Source organism: Zalophus californianus, chromosome 4 (genome assembly GCF_009762305.2).
Source record: "Zalophus californianus isolate mZalCal1 chromosome 4, mZalCal1.pri.v2, whole genome shotgun sequence".
NCBI classification, from domain to species: domain Eukaryota; kingdom Metazoa; phylum Chordata; class Mammalia; order Carnivora; family Otariidae; genus Zalophus; species Zalophus californianus.
In genome coordinates, this window is record NC_045598.1 from 18,829,557 (window position 1) to 18,842,151 (window position 12,595).

Here is a 12,595-nt window from a genome sequence, read left to right on the forward strand (position 1 = left end):
TTCAAGTGTTTGAAGATTGTTCTTAGGTCTCCTTTGGGTCTTCTCTTCTGCAAGCTGAGCATATCCTCAGTTCTTGGGTGGTGCCATGTCACACCCTGCCATAAATCTCTGCATGTCTGGTAACATGGACCACAGAATTGTAGAAGTGGGAATCAGAGTGGCTAACATTTATGGGTTGTTTTTTGAGGATCAGTGTGCTATCATTTCACACATTATCTCCTTTAAACCCTTACCACAACCTGGTGAGATATTACTATTCCTATCTCCACAGAGATGGGAACAATGAGGCTCTGAGAGGTCACAGAACAAGGGGTGGTAGAACCCAGATCCGTCTGACTCCAGAATGTGGAATTTGGTCTCATTTTACAAATGAAGAAACTGAGCCCCAGAGAAGTAAAGAGACGTGCCTGAAGGCACTACTAGCCTGCCAGTGGGTGAACTAGGACTCGAATTCAGATCCGCCTTCCAGAACAAGGCTCTTTTCAGGGGCCTCTCCAAGAGGGGAGGAGTCCATTGGCAGGCTCCTAATCTGTCTTACTACTTTGCTTTAGAAACCCGCTCTCCTCATTTTTGTTGAACAAGCATTTGTTGGATCCTTACTGTGTGTCTACAATGTGTATCTTAAATCAGAAGCAGGGGTAATACCAGTGTGATGAGGCTAGGTTTTGAGAATTTTGCCTAACACAGCAGGAGGGACTCAACAGATTCTGAGGTATTTATATGCTAAAACAGTGGTGGTGTTTATGTTTCTTGGCAATAAAATCATTTTAAAAATAAACTGCAAATACTTGTTCAGAAGCCAATGGATGATCTTCAGCATATTGCACTCATTTCAGAATCCATCCTACGAGCTTAGTCTTGCTCCACTTAACTCTAAAACTATCCTATCATTTCCCCACTTAAACTTTTGGGAGCTTCCAGTTGCCTGGAGGATGAGTCAAGTGGCTCTCGCCTACCTTTCATCTTTCCCTTCACCAACCATCCTGCTGAGCCAGGTTGCCTCCTGCTTCTCCAGTTCTTGCTCACAACCTTCCCCTTGCTTGGAATGTCTTTCACTTCCTGCCACTTAACCAAATCCAACACAGCTCCAAGTTCCATGTTTCCTGACCTCCCCAAACTCTACCTTCTCTCATTTGTCCAGCAGCTACTGCCAGGATTACTCACTCAGTGCTTAACACATAGAGCTGTGCACATAGAAAGATCCAGTCCTTCTACATGGTGAAAGCCCTAGTTTCTCTGAACCCCCACACAGTACCCAGGACAGGGGCTTGTCTGCGATAGACTCACAAAAAAAGCTATTTTCTTCAGAAAGGTTAACTGTGGAATTAGTTTTTAATAAGTGGATGTCAGTGAGTCCTTGTGCTTTGGAAAGCATGAAATAAAATCCATGGGTTATTAAATTGAAATAAAAGTTGAAGGAAGGAATTTATGAAAAATTGTGTCAGGAACTGAATTTTTGTAAACCAGTATCTGAGGTAGGATCGTTGTAATCTATAGGAAGACAGAGGCTTAGTAGATGCAGTTCCTTGAGCTGCATTATATTTAGATTTGTCTCTCCAGCTCTTCACACAAGAGTTCTGTCATATATTAGGGAATACATTAAATGGAATTAATTAGTGAATGAATGATTAATTAGTAATAGAACCACCCAAGGATGACATGGGTACCTTTGAGGAGTGGTGAATGCCCCATCCCAAGAACTGTCGGGCATGGTTTGGGCAACCAGTGAAGGAATGTCCTTTCCAACCCCAGGCGTCTGGTTCTCTGAAGTGCGTTAGGACATTCAGTGATTAAAATGTCTTTTCAGATGGTTTTAAAAAAAATTACCCCTGGATTTATCAGCTTTGGAAGTTTGAACTCTTGCCTCTTTAATGGATATTTGGCTTTTCAAATGAAAGCTGTGTTCTACTGCTGAATAAATGTTCTGCTCAGCTGTAAGAGGATAAATCAGAATAGTGGGGGGAGGAGTAACTATCCTCCAGGAGCAGCTGTGTCTTTCAAGCCAAACAGATACCAGTTCAAATTCCTCCTTTTCCATTTACTAGCTTTATCATTTTGGACAAGTTACTCCTTCTTCTCCTTCTTTTTCTTCCTCTTCTTCCTCCTCATTTATTTTAGAAAGAGAAAGAGTGTGGTGGGGAGGGACAGAGGGAGAGGGAGAGAGAGTCTTACGCAGACTCTGTGCTGAGCCCAGAGCCGAATGTGTGGCTCGATCTCACAACCCCAAGATCATGACCTGAGCCGAAACCAAGAGTCAGATGCTTCACTGACTGTGCCATCCAGGCGCCCCATTCTTCATCCTTAAGACAGGGATGCTTACTCTTGTACAGGGTTGTTGTAAGGATAAAATCAGATAATGCTGAAAAGCATCTAGCACAAAATCGGAAACTATCGGCTTTCGATAAATGATAACTATTATGCTTACGCATTCCTTCATGGTTGGCTAAACCCCCAGTAATAAGCTTTCCTGTTCATGTGGTGCTTTGCATTTTACAGTTTATAGAATGTAGTTACAGCCATTATTACCTCGTTTGGTCTTCGAAACAACCCAGTGAGGTAGAACAAAGATTACCATTCTTATTTTACCAGTAAGAGAGGTCAAGGAACTTGCCTCCATGAGAACTTGCAGAATGGCAACTGGAATTCAGGTCTTCTCATTCCAGGTCCGTACCCGTGGTTTCACTTCACCTGCTGCTGCAGTGCCCAGCATTGGTGGTGGTGGTGGTGGTGGGGGGTGTTCCTCAAATTTCCTTCCTTCATTCAGCAAATATTTATTGCAACTCAAATAATTGAGCTGGATATTGGTCCCATTTGTGGCATCCCTCGTTAATAGCAGAATGCTTGGCATATAGGGGTTGCTCAATAAATACTTGTGGAATGAATGGATGAGTTAAACCAGTTTCCTGAGTCCTTTCACTAGATTACCCTGCTACCACCAAAGGGGCAAGAACACTCGGCAGGGACTGAGAGAGACTGGCTGTAGGGAGAAGCTGGTACCAGATGAGACCGTTTATAAGCAACAACATAGATGACTCTCAGAATAATTATGCTGAATAAAAGAAGCCAGAAAAAGAATGTACTGTATGATTCATTTATATAAAATTATAGGAAATGTAAACCAATCTATTGGACAGAAGGCAGTTCAGTGGTTGTCTGGGGATGGAACGGGGTGGCCTAGGGAGGGAATAGTTTCAAAGAGGCACAAGGAAACATGGTGGCAATTAATATGTTCATTATCTTGACTGTAGTGATGGTTTCAGAGGCACATAAGTATGTTGAAATGCATCAAATTGTATATTTTAAATATGTGTGTTGTAGTCAGGTATACCTCCGTAAAGCCCTTTGGCAAGGGAAAGGAAGAAGAAGCGGAGTTAAGAGATAAAGAAGGAGGCAAAGGAGAAGAGGCAGGTTCTCTCTACAAACACTAACACCAAGGCCCATAATGAGGCTGGTCTCTGTCCCTTTAGTGATCAGTATGTAGACATGCCAGGTGGAGAAAGGATTGGCTTGGGACTCAGGAGGTGTAGTTCCTGGTCTTATCTCTGCTGCTCGTGAAGGTATGATGCTGGGCATTAGCCTGGCCTCTGTCAGCCTCCACATCCCATTTATAATTTTGCAGTGTTTGCCCAGCCAACCTCAGCATCAAATGGGAGTTACCCAAGGTGACACATCAGACTGCATGGTGAACTATGAGTGTTGGCCAAAGGGAGGGGTGCAGTGGGGTGACAGGGAATGAGCCTTGAGCCTCTTTCTAGACTAGTCATGACAACAAACACTACATGGAACACAGAGACCCTCAGCAGCAGCCGTGTTGTTTTGAGTTCTCTGTCCTTTAGCTAAATGAGCCCAGACTCCTACAGTACATGTGGTCTTGTGTCCACTAGCTACCATTTATCAAGAGTTGTGTTCTAGACCCAGCTCTGCCGCACACTCATTGTGAGAACCCAGATGGTCACGGCTCCGCTCAGTGTGTCTGTCAAATGAGACTGGACCTGCTGGCTCGTGCACTGCAGGATTCGATCACCTTTACGTCAAATCCTTTGCCTACGTTGATGACCCCAGATAAGGAAAGTGTGGCCAGCAGCTGTTCTCACATCTCTGACCCTCAGTGACTCTGAGGCATCAGGGGAATGGTAACCTTTACCACTTCCCTCCCCAGCTTTTACCAGCACACACACACACACACACAATTTTGTTTTTAGTTTGTTCTCACAAACACCAAGTCAACATATATACAGATGTAACAGGTACCGTTCTAAGTTCATTCACTCAACACCTATGACCTTAGGTTGAAAAAATCTTACCTCCCAGAAAACTTGGTCATCAAAATATTTAGCTGTATGAGGTCCCTTGCATATTTTGAGGTTTAAGACCAAACCTGTTAAAATTCATAATTATGTGTTAAACCTTTAGAGCACAGCATTTGTTATCTCCAAATTAATCAAAATATCCTAGGCCAGCTATGGTTATCTCAACAAAATCCCTTTTTCTTCTACAGCCAGGAGACAGCCAAATTGAAGCACTGGCCTTCCTGGACCAGCTTTAATTCTATAGACATCTTTTAAAAGAAACTGGCAGGAGCAATTATCTCCAAAGGATTTAGATGATACTGAGAGGTGTAGAGTAGCCCCCTATCTGACATGCTTCCCAAGGTGGAATAGAAGAGCCCTGTCAGACGGTGCTCCTACTTAAAAGCTGATCTATTTGGAACACGAGAGCTACCATGGACAGCAACTCCAATTAGGTGCTCCTGACTGTCCGGTGTCACTGGCTCCAATAAACTCCGTGACCTCAGCTCAAGACTCCACTTGTGTAGTTAGGAAAGTAGTTTATACCAACTTGATTTTGAGCTAGTTTTTTCACCCATCCAGCCTCTGCCCAGAGAGCTTGGCCCTGTGTATTCCTCCAGCTATGCAAAGCGAACAGAATTTCCCAGGATACATGAAGGGATTGCTCACCTTTCATATGAACCAGGGAAATGCCGTTGATAGATTTATCTGTGTATTTTTAATGGTGATCGGTCCCCATGTATTAAGTAGTAAGATTAACAAGAGTAGGCGTGTACTTATTCACATTTTCCTTTTGTATTGCACACCTCTAACTGATATTGGCATGTAGGGTATAACCAGCACACCTCATTTAGCTAGAATTATTCAGAAATCTCTAACACCTACACGAACTTTCCACATAGCTGAGGCTTACTCACCACTGACGAAAATCCACCCCAAATATATTATGTTTTCTTGTCTTATAAGACAACACTAAACACATTTAGATTGTTTTTTTTTTTTTAATCGGAACTGTTGCTAGGAACATCCATTTATGAAATGTGCTATCTAATGCAGAGAAAGTATGTAGCTGTTGAGGGTTGTTGGCTTCTCTTAGCAGCCCAAGTTTCATGTTCTAGTGTCTAGCTTTAAGAATTTCTTTTCTTCTGTTAGGCTGTCTTTTTTACCTCTCACTTCTACCAGTGTGCCTTACCTCTAGAAACCTCTCCCACTTCTAACCTGCCATTTCTGATCTGCCGGAACTGGGAAACCCAATAACCATGCTTGATGGGATTGTTTCTTATGTAAGTGTAGACAGGCCCAAATCGGGGGGGGGGGGGGGCTCTTGGCAAGCAAAATGCTCAGCTTTAGGGGGTCAATTTGGTGCTATCTTGGCTGCTTGGTGGCCTCTTTCCCCCTTCCATTGTTCATGTTCTTTTTATTTACCAGTGTTCTTATGTTCAAAGCCACATGTAAAGAGGAACACTCATTGGTCTTAACTCTTAAAGGAACAATATTTTATTCTCTTTCTTGACTCCAGGCAAGCATTAAAAAAGCCCTCCCAGGGGCTTTACAAGATGGTACAAATCAGTATCACTTTGTGAATACTAGTGACAATGGTGAATGGTGTCACAGTCCGGGGGAGGGTTGCCAGATAAAATACAGGATGCTCAGTTAATGCTGAACTTAAAAAAAAAAAAGGGCACCTTGGGTTTTCACGTGCTAAATCTGGTAACCCTACTCAGGATTAGACTGCCACCACGAACAGAATGTAAACTTACGGAGGGAGGCATTTGTCTCATCCGGTATTTAATCAATCACTTCGACTCTGCTGAAAGCTGAGGCCAGTGGGTATATTAGAGTAATTCTAGTCAGTCTCACTCTCTAAAATCACCTAGGCAATTCCAAAATATCTTCCTACATGTTTTGGAGCAGAAAAGAAGCCAAATGATTAGTTACCACTGTCCTTTCATTTTACAGAGAAGGTACCCAAGGACCAGTGAGAGTAAACTGAGGTGCCCAACGCCATACAACTCCTTTATGTCCGCTTATGCTATCTGGTCTCTTATTTGGCATTCATTCCCTGCTTAGGGACACAGTATATGAATGTCTAACGAATAAAGCTATTTGCTTGTAGAATAAAGGTGAGCAGTTCTAGACAGAAATCATACTTTCACATAGCATATAAATAAGACTGGCAGATTAGCAACTCCCTAAGGGTCTTGCTGTTCTGTCATATTGCAGGAGCAAAAGCATACTTCAATCCTCTGTTTAAAGATTTCCAATGGCTTCCCATCTCTCAGAATGATCTGGCTCCTTGTCACCGCTCTGTTCTCAACCCCTGCCACTCTCCCTTTCACTCTATCTATATCAGCCACACTGAGCATGTTTTGCTCTCGCCTCAGGGCCTTTGCACTTGGTATCTCTTTTCATGGAATGCTCTTCTGCCAAATAAACACATGGCATGTCTCCTTCCCTCTTTCCTTTCAGGTTTCTGCTTAAAGGTCAACTTATTAGATAGGCCTTCCCTTCCCACCATTCTAAAAGAGCTCCCCATCCTCACCCCGACTCTGTGTTCCTCTACCCTGAGTTATTTCTCTTCATAGCACTTACCATCTCTGACGTAGTAAATACTCCACTTATCTGTTTATTTATTATCCCCTCCCCCTTCACTAGAATATCAGCTCCATGAGATCAGGGAACGTGTTTGTTCACTCTTGTGTCCCTAGTGCCTAAGAATAGTGCCCTGGCTCATAGCAGATATTGAATAAATACTTGCTGAACAAAACAACAGTGTGAGTATTCTCAGGGAGTGAAGGTAAACTTTTTGGCATATGGGTTTCCTTGGCTTGCTGTACAAAATTGGGGGAAATCACCAGCCCTGAGCTCAGGAGACTGCAATGTTGCCACTCACTGCTACTTGTAACCTCCAGAAAGTCTCTTACTTTATCTGGCTGTCAGAGTCCACACCTCTGGCAGGTGACCTCTGAGGGCCCTTCTAATTCTGAAATCATGTGATTCTGTTTTTGTTGTTAATCAAGGTCTGAGCCCGTGTGCATCATTTAGGTTGAGCTGCGGGGGTTCACAGAGAAGGGGATGGGCACAGGCACAGACACATGTGGCCATGGGCCAGATGCCCTCTGGCCTCAGGACCTGTGCCCTGGGCCATGGGGGAAGGAGGGTCATCTCACACTTACCTGTCAAAACACCAGCTATCAGACCTGAAGCCATGGCCAAGCTGAGTGTCCCAATGCCAATGAACAACTGGTAGCCGATCCTAGAAATGACAAAGCGGGATGTAGTCACATTCAAGCATCAGACTGCAGAGGTCATTGGGATCAAGAAGGACTGTTTGCAACAGCAGTATTGCTGTCAGGAAGGGCTATCAGAAGAATAATTCCTCGGACGCCTGGGTGGCTCAGATGGTTAAGCGTCTGCCTTCGGCTCAGGTCATGATCCCAGGGTCCTGGGGGCGAGTCCTGCATCAGGCTCCCTGCTGAGCAGGGAGCCTGCTTCTCCCTCTGCTTCTCTCTCTCTCTCTGTCTGTCTCTCATGAATAAATAAATAAAATCTTTAAAAAAAAAAAGAATTCCTCTCCCCAGGTAACCCACTCCTCTGCCGTGTTCCTGCAAAGCCACACAGACATGGAGAGAAAGAGGGGATTCCAAGATCCTCTTTGGCTGACTTCAATTCTCAGAAACCATGGATGATGAACTTGACCAAGAGGCAGAAAACCAGGTTCAAGTCCAAGGACTGTAACTAGCTGCATGATCCTGGGCAAGTCACTTAACCTCTCTGAGCCCCAAGTTCCCTCATGAGGCAATTAATGATGAAAGTTCAATTTCCATCAGGGCAAGGTGGAGTAGAGCTTGGCTGTCAGGCTCATCTCCCCGGCCCACCCCTGTTGAACATACTTCCCTGTCCTCTCTCCTTCTAGGCGACCCCAGGAGCTCACTCTAAACTATGAAGTAGCCTGGGAGGACATCTATATGACCTTGCAGTAGGCAAAGATTTCTTTTTTTAAAGATTTTATTTATTTATTTAAGAGAGAGAGAAAGCAAGAGAGAGAGCGAGCATGATCGGGGAGCGGGGGAAGGACCGAGAGAAGCAGGCTCCCAGCTGAGCAGGGAGCCTGACATGGGGCTCAATGCCAGGACTCTGAGATCATGACCTGAGCCGAAGGCAGACGCTTAACCGACTGAGCCACCCAGGCACCCCTAGGCAAAAATTTCTTAAACAGGACTCACAAACATGAAGGGAACAATGATGAACTGAACTGTGTTAAAATTAAGAACTTCTGTCCATCAAAAGATACCATTAAGAAGGTGAAAGATAACCCACAAAATGGGAGAAGATATTTATGATACATTTATATAACAAAGGCTCTATATCCAAAATTCCTACAAATCTATAAGAAAAAGGCAGAACAATACAACAGAAAGATGGGCAAAAGAACTTGGACAGATATTTCACAAGAGAAGATGTTCAAATGTCCAGAAAGCCAATGAAAAGTGCTACACTTAATTGGTCATCAGGGAAATTAAAATTAAAGTGATGTTTGATGCCTAAGTGGATAAATTTAAAAAGAAGGAAAATATGGGGTGCTGGAGAATATATGGGGTAAATGGAACTCTTGGGTATCATGGGTGATTAGATTGGCACAGTGGAAAACTGGTACTATCCTCTCAAATGGATCATATGAATGCCATGATCCAACAGCTCTGCTTCTAGGCATTTACTCAACAGAAGAGCATTTGTATGTTCTAAAAAAAAAAAAAAAAAGTGCTAGAATGTTCATAGCAGCCATACTAGAATGTTCGTAATAGCTCCAAACCGGAAAGAACCCAAATGCTCATCAGTAATGGAGAAATTGTTTTGTATTCACACAATGGAACACTTACTTTAACTGTGTTTCTTAGATTCTATATTTGTCTACATGGCACTCATTTATCACAGGGCCCAACTAATGGCCGAAATTGTTTACTGCTCTCTCTCCACCAAGTCAGCTTTCATGGGAGTGCAAAATTCATATTATAAACCCCCTGACCACAAACTCTAACATATGCTTTCAATTCCTGCCCAAGAGGGGACTCCCGCCCCTCCCCCCCCTTACCCCACTGCCATCAAGCTGAAGGCATAGTCACAGTTCCCCTCTCTCTCTGCTGCCTGGTCCCTGGGTATAATAAGGTTTTGTGGGGCCCTACATGGTGTGTTGAGCCTCTCATTTCCAGGACAACAGTAACATTAAACTTTTCCTTCAATGACATTGACCTCTCCATGTCATCACTCAAGTCACCTTTAGGAAGTTAACCCAAGCACAATTCTATACTCTTCCCCAATGAAAATGAACAATCTACAGATATACTCAGCAATGTGGGAGAGTCTCACAACTACAAAGAGTCAAAGCCAGGCACACAAGAGCACGGACTTCCCGTAGGATTCCACGTACATGAAGGACAAAAGCAGGCAAAACTGACCGATGGTGTTAGAAGTCAGGTTCATGGTTGCCCTGGGATGGGACACGAAGGAGTTCTGGGTGCTGATTACATGGGCGTGTCAGAAAAATTCATCAAGTGGCGCCCTGAGGATATTTGCACTTCTCTGGATGTAGATTATACTACAAAAACGTTTTGTTTTTAAAAGTAATATTAAGGGGCGCCTCAGTGGCTCAGTCAGTTAAGCGTCTGCCCCCGGCTTAGGTCATGATCCCAGGGTCCTGGGATCGAGTCCCGCATCGGGCTCCTTGCTCAACGGGGAGCCTGCTTCTCCCTCTGCCTGCCACTCCCCCTGCTTGTGTTCCCTCCCACGCGCACGCTCTTTCTCTCTGACAAATAAATAAAATCTTTAAAAAAATAAAAGTAATATTAAGTGGTAGCATAGAAGCTAAATCTAAATCTGCTAACTGCCAGCCCCCCAGTTCACTCTTTCCTGATGCCATCTGAAAGCAGCAATGGATGACACAGAGCTAGCCATGACAGTCCCCACACAGGGTGGGCTCCCCTGCACCACGCCCTCTGCTCCCTGTGTTTACCATCTGATTTCATATGATGCTGGAGCAGCCCTCTGAGCAAGCTGTCAGTGTCCCTGTTCCACAAACAGGGAGATCCAGGTTAGGAAAGTGAACCAGGGTCTCCAACGTCACATGGCTTGGCATGGGTGGCTCTTGGGATTCAAACCCTATCTACCCACGAAGTCCAGACAGATCTTTCCCAAATTTCGGCATCTGTGAGTTACCTTCACAAATTTGGCCATATTGGCATTCCAAGGATACTATTTTTTTAAAATATTTTTCTTTAAATGGACTTTTTTTTTACATTTAAATAAATGTATTTAAAAGGAAACTTTGAGTCACCAGTGTAAATGGTAGAGAAATGGGAGGTAACTGTAAAAAGATACAGTGCAAAGTGTTGCTAAAATCTCCCCCAGATGCAGCCTGAGCACTGTCTCAGCCAGAGGCTGCCTCGCTAGCCTTCCAACCTGACCTGACGTCAGCATGTGTCAGAAGCACAGAGGCACTTAGCACCTGAGTGCAGGCTTTCTCCCTGATGCAATCCAAGGACTGAATAATTGAAAAACAGCATCTGCCCTGCATGATTCAATGTTATTTAAATGTGTCTCTACACCACTTAAATCCCACAGTTTATGGAAACCCTGCCCCATCCCAGCGGCAAGCACGTGACCCGTTCACATTTGCTCCCATGAATAGGAGCTCGGCAAACATTGTGGAATGAATGAAAAGCCAACCGTGTTGCCCAATGACACGAAGCTAATAAACAGTTGCTCCACGTGTCACATTAAGTGTTCTGCCTCCCAGCTAGTCCTTTGTCCCTCTTTCCATACACAGAGGTGCTTCTCCTGTAGAAGGAGCAATAGCAAGAATCATCATGAAGACAAGAGGGTGTTCACTCCATTCTGAATCTTCACAGCAGCCCTGGGACGCAGATCTTATTATCCCATCATGCAGATCAAAGCTGAGACTTGAAAAGAGTTTGAGTATACTGTGCCTAAGATCACACGGCTGGTAAATGGGACCCTCCCTGAAGCCTGTGCCCTTGACTTCCAGCTGACTGGAGGCCTCCCTAAGAGAGGTCATTGCTGTCGCTATGTCCTTCCCTTTGCTGGGTTCCTGCAGAGGAGAGAGGACAACTCCTTGGTACTCCACTGTCCCATCCTGGTGAGACCTGACTCGCAGAGGTGTGCAAGAGCCCACTCCCAGGGGCGGGTTGACCAACGCCTGTTCTCAACCCTTCCCAACCCTCAGTTCAGTGATAGCCCCTCCATGGTTACAGATGGGAGTATCTGCACCTCTGCAATCAGGACTTTGTTTTCCTGGAGAGCAGGTTGTTGGTCCTTTAGTAGCACACCATTGGTTGGCTGACCTTTGTTTTTTGTTTTGTTGTTCTTTGTTGTTGTTTGCTCTCGGCTCATAGTCTCAAACTAGTTTGCAGGAGAATCCCCTAGAGGGCTGGTTGACCCACAGATTGCTGGGGCCCCATCACTAGATTTCTAACAGTGCAGGTCTGGGTTAGGGTAGGATTTGCATTTCTAGCAAGTTCCCGGTGATGCTAGTGCTGTTGAGAACCACTGCTCTAGGAGAGCCACAGAAGCACAGAATTAAGGAACTAGAAGGGTAGGTGGTTCAGAAGTCACAGGATGGCCGCCCAGGAGCAGAATTTGGCCCACACAATGTTTCTAATGACTCTGAATCTTTTGCCAATGGTTGGCAGCGCAGGTGCATAACTCTGGATTTCTGGTTTCTCTTAAAAAGTCATTAGACCTGGGGACTCTGAGCCTGGGTCCCAGCACCGTCATGGTTGCCTGGTGCTGAATTCAGAGCAATTGCCCACGATTTCCCAGCCTCCTCTCACTGCTCTCTTTTTGTAACCTTACCTGCCTGGCCCCTACAGTCACCTGAGCTTTACAGAGAGGGACTCAGGGGCTCAGAGAGAGGCTGAGTTGCACAACTGTTAAAACAGTGGCGGACACGTCGTTGAAGCCCATCCCTATGGTGTCTTGCTTCACGCAGACCGTCTCTTCCCCACCTGGAGTGGGATCCCCCTTACCCCAAGCAGTTTAAGGAGGGATGTCTCGCATGCTGTATGTGATTCCTATAATGTGGGGCTGTGGCCATCTCTGTTGTTCGAGCTACAAGGGGCCCAGCCCTCCATGATTTCTCCGAGCTGCCTCCAAATGCGATGAGCTCCTCATCACCCACTTCAGGCGCTCATCACCTGTACAGCCGCATTCCAACCAAGTGACTTAGGGCAGGTAACTCCCCATATGTGTCATGTCTTAGTGTATGATAATAATACATCTTGGGTGGGGGT

At 44.9% G+C, this 12,595-nt stretch overlaps 2 protein-coding genes across 3 annotated transcripts in view; one reads left to right on the top strand and one right to left on the bottom strand.

Annotated features, from left to right (window-relative positions):
* TMEM50A (transmembrane protein 50A) overlaps positions 1 to 10,975 on the top strand; it is a 30,878-nt gene extending 19,903 nt beyond the window's left edge. Inside the window, exon 7 of one of the 2 annotated variants that reach the window (XM_027614576.2) lies at positions 10,908 to 10,975. In XM_027614576.2, the coding sequence (XP_027470377.1) occupies positions 10,908 to 10,947 (40 nt within the window). In that variant the 3' untranslated portion in view covers positions 10,948 to 10,975. Of the gene's footprint in view, positions 1 to 7,870; positions 9,995 to 10,907 lie in introns of those variants that run through there. The other variant, XM_027614584.2, reaches the window with a different exon arrangement.
* Positions 1 to 12,595, bottom strand: part of RHCE (Rh blood group CcEe antigens) — a 37,830-nt gene that overhangs the window by 2,270 nt on the left and 22,965 nt on the right. Inside the window, exons 8-9 of the mRNA XM_035727210.1 lie at positions 7,466 to 7,545; positions 4,305 to 4,378 (exon numbers count right to left, since the gene is read on the bottom strand). Coding sequence (XP_035583103.1) covers positions 4,305 to 4,378; positions 7,466 to 7,545 — 154 coding nt within the window. The remainder of the gene's footprint in view (positions 1 to 4,304; positions 4,379 to 7,465; positions 7,546 to 12,595) is intronic.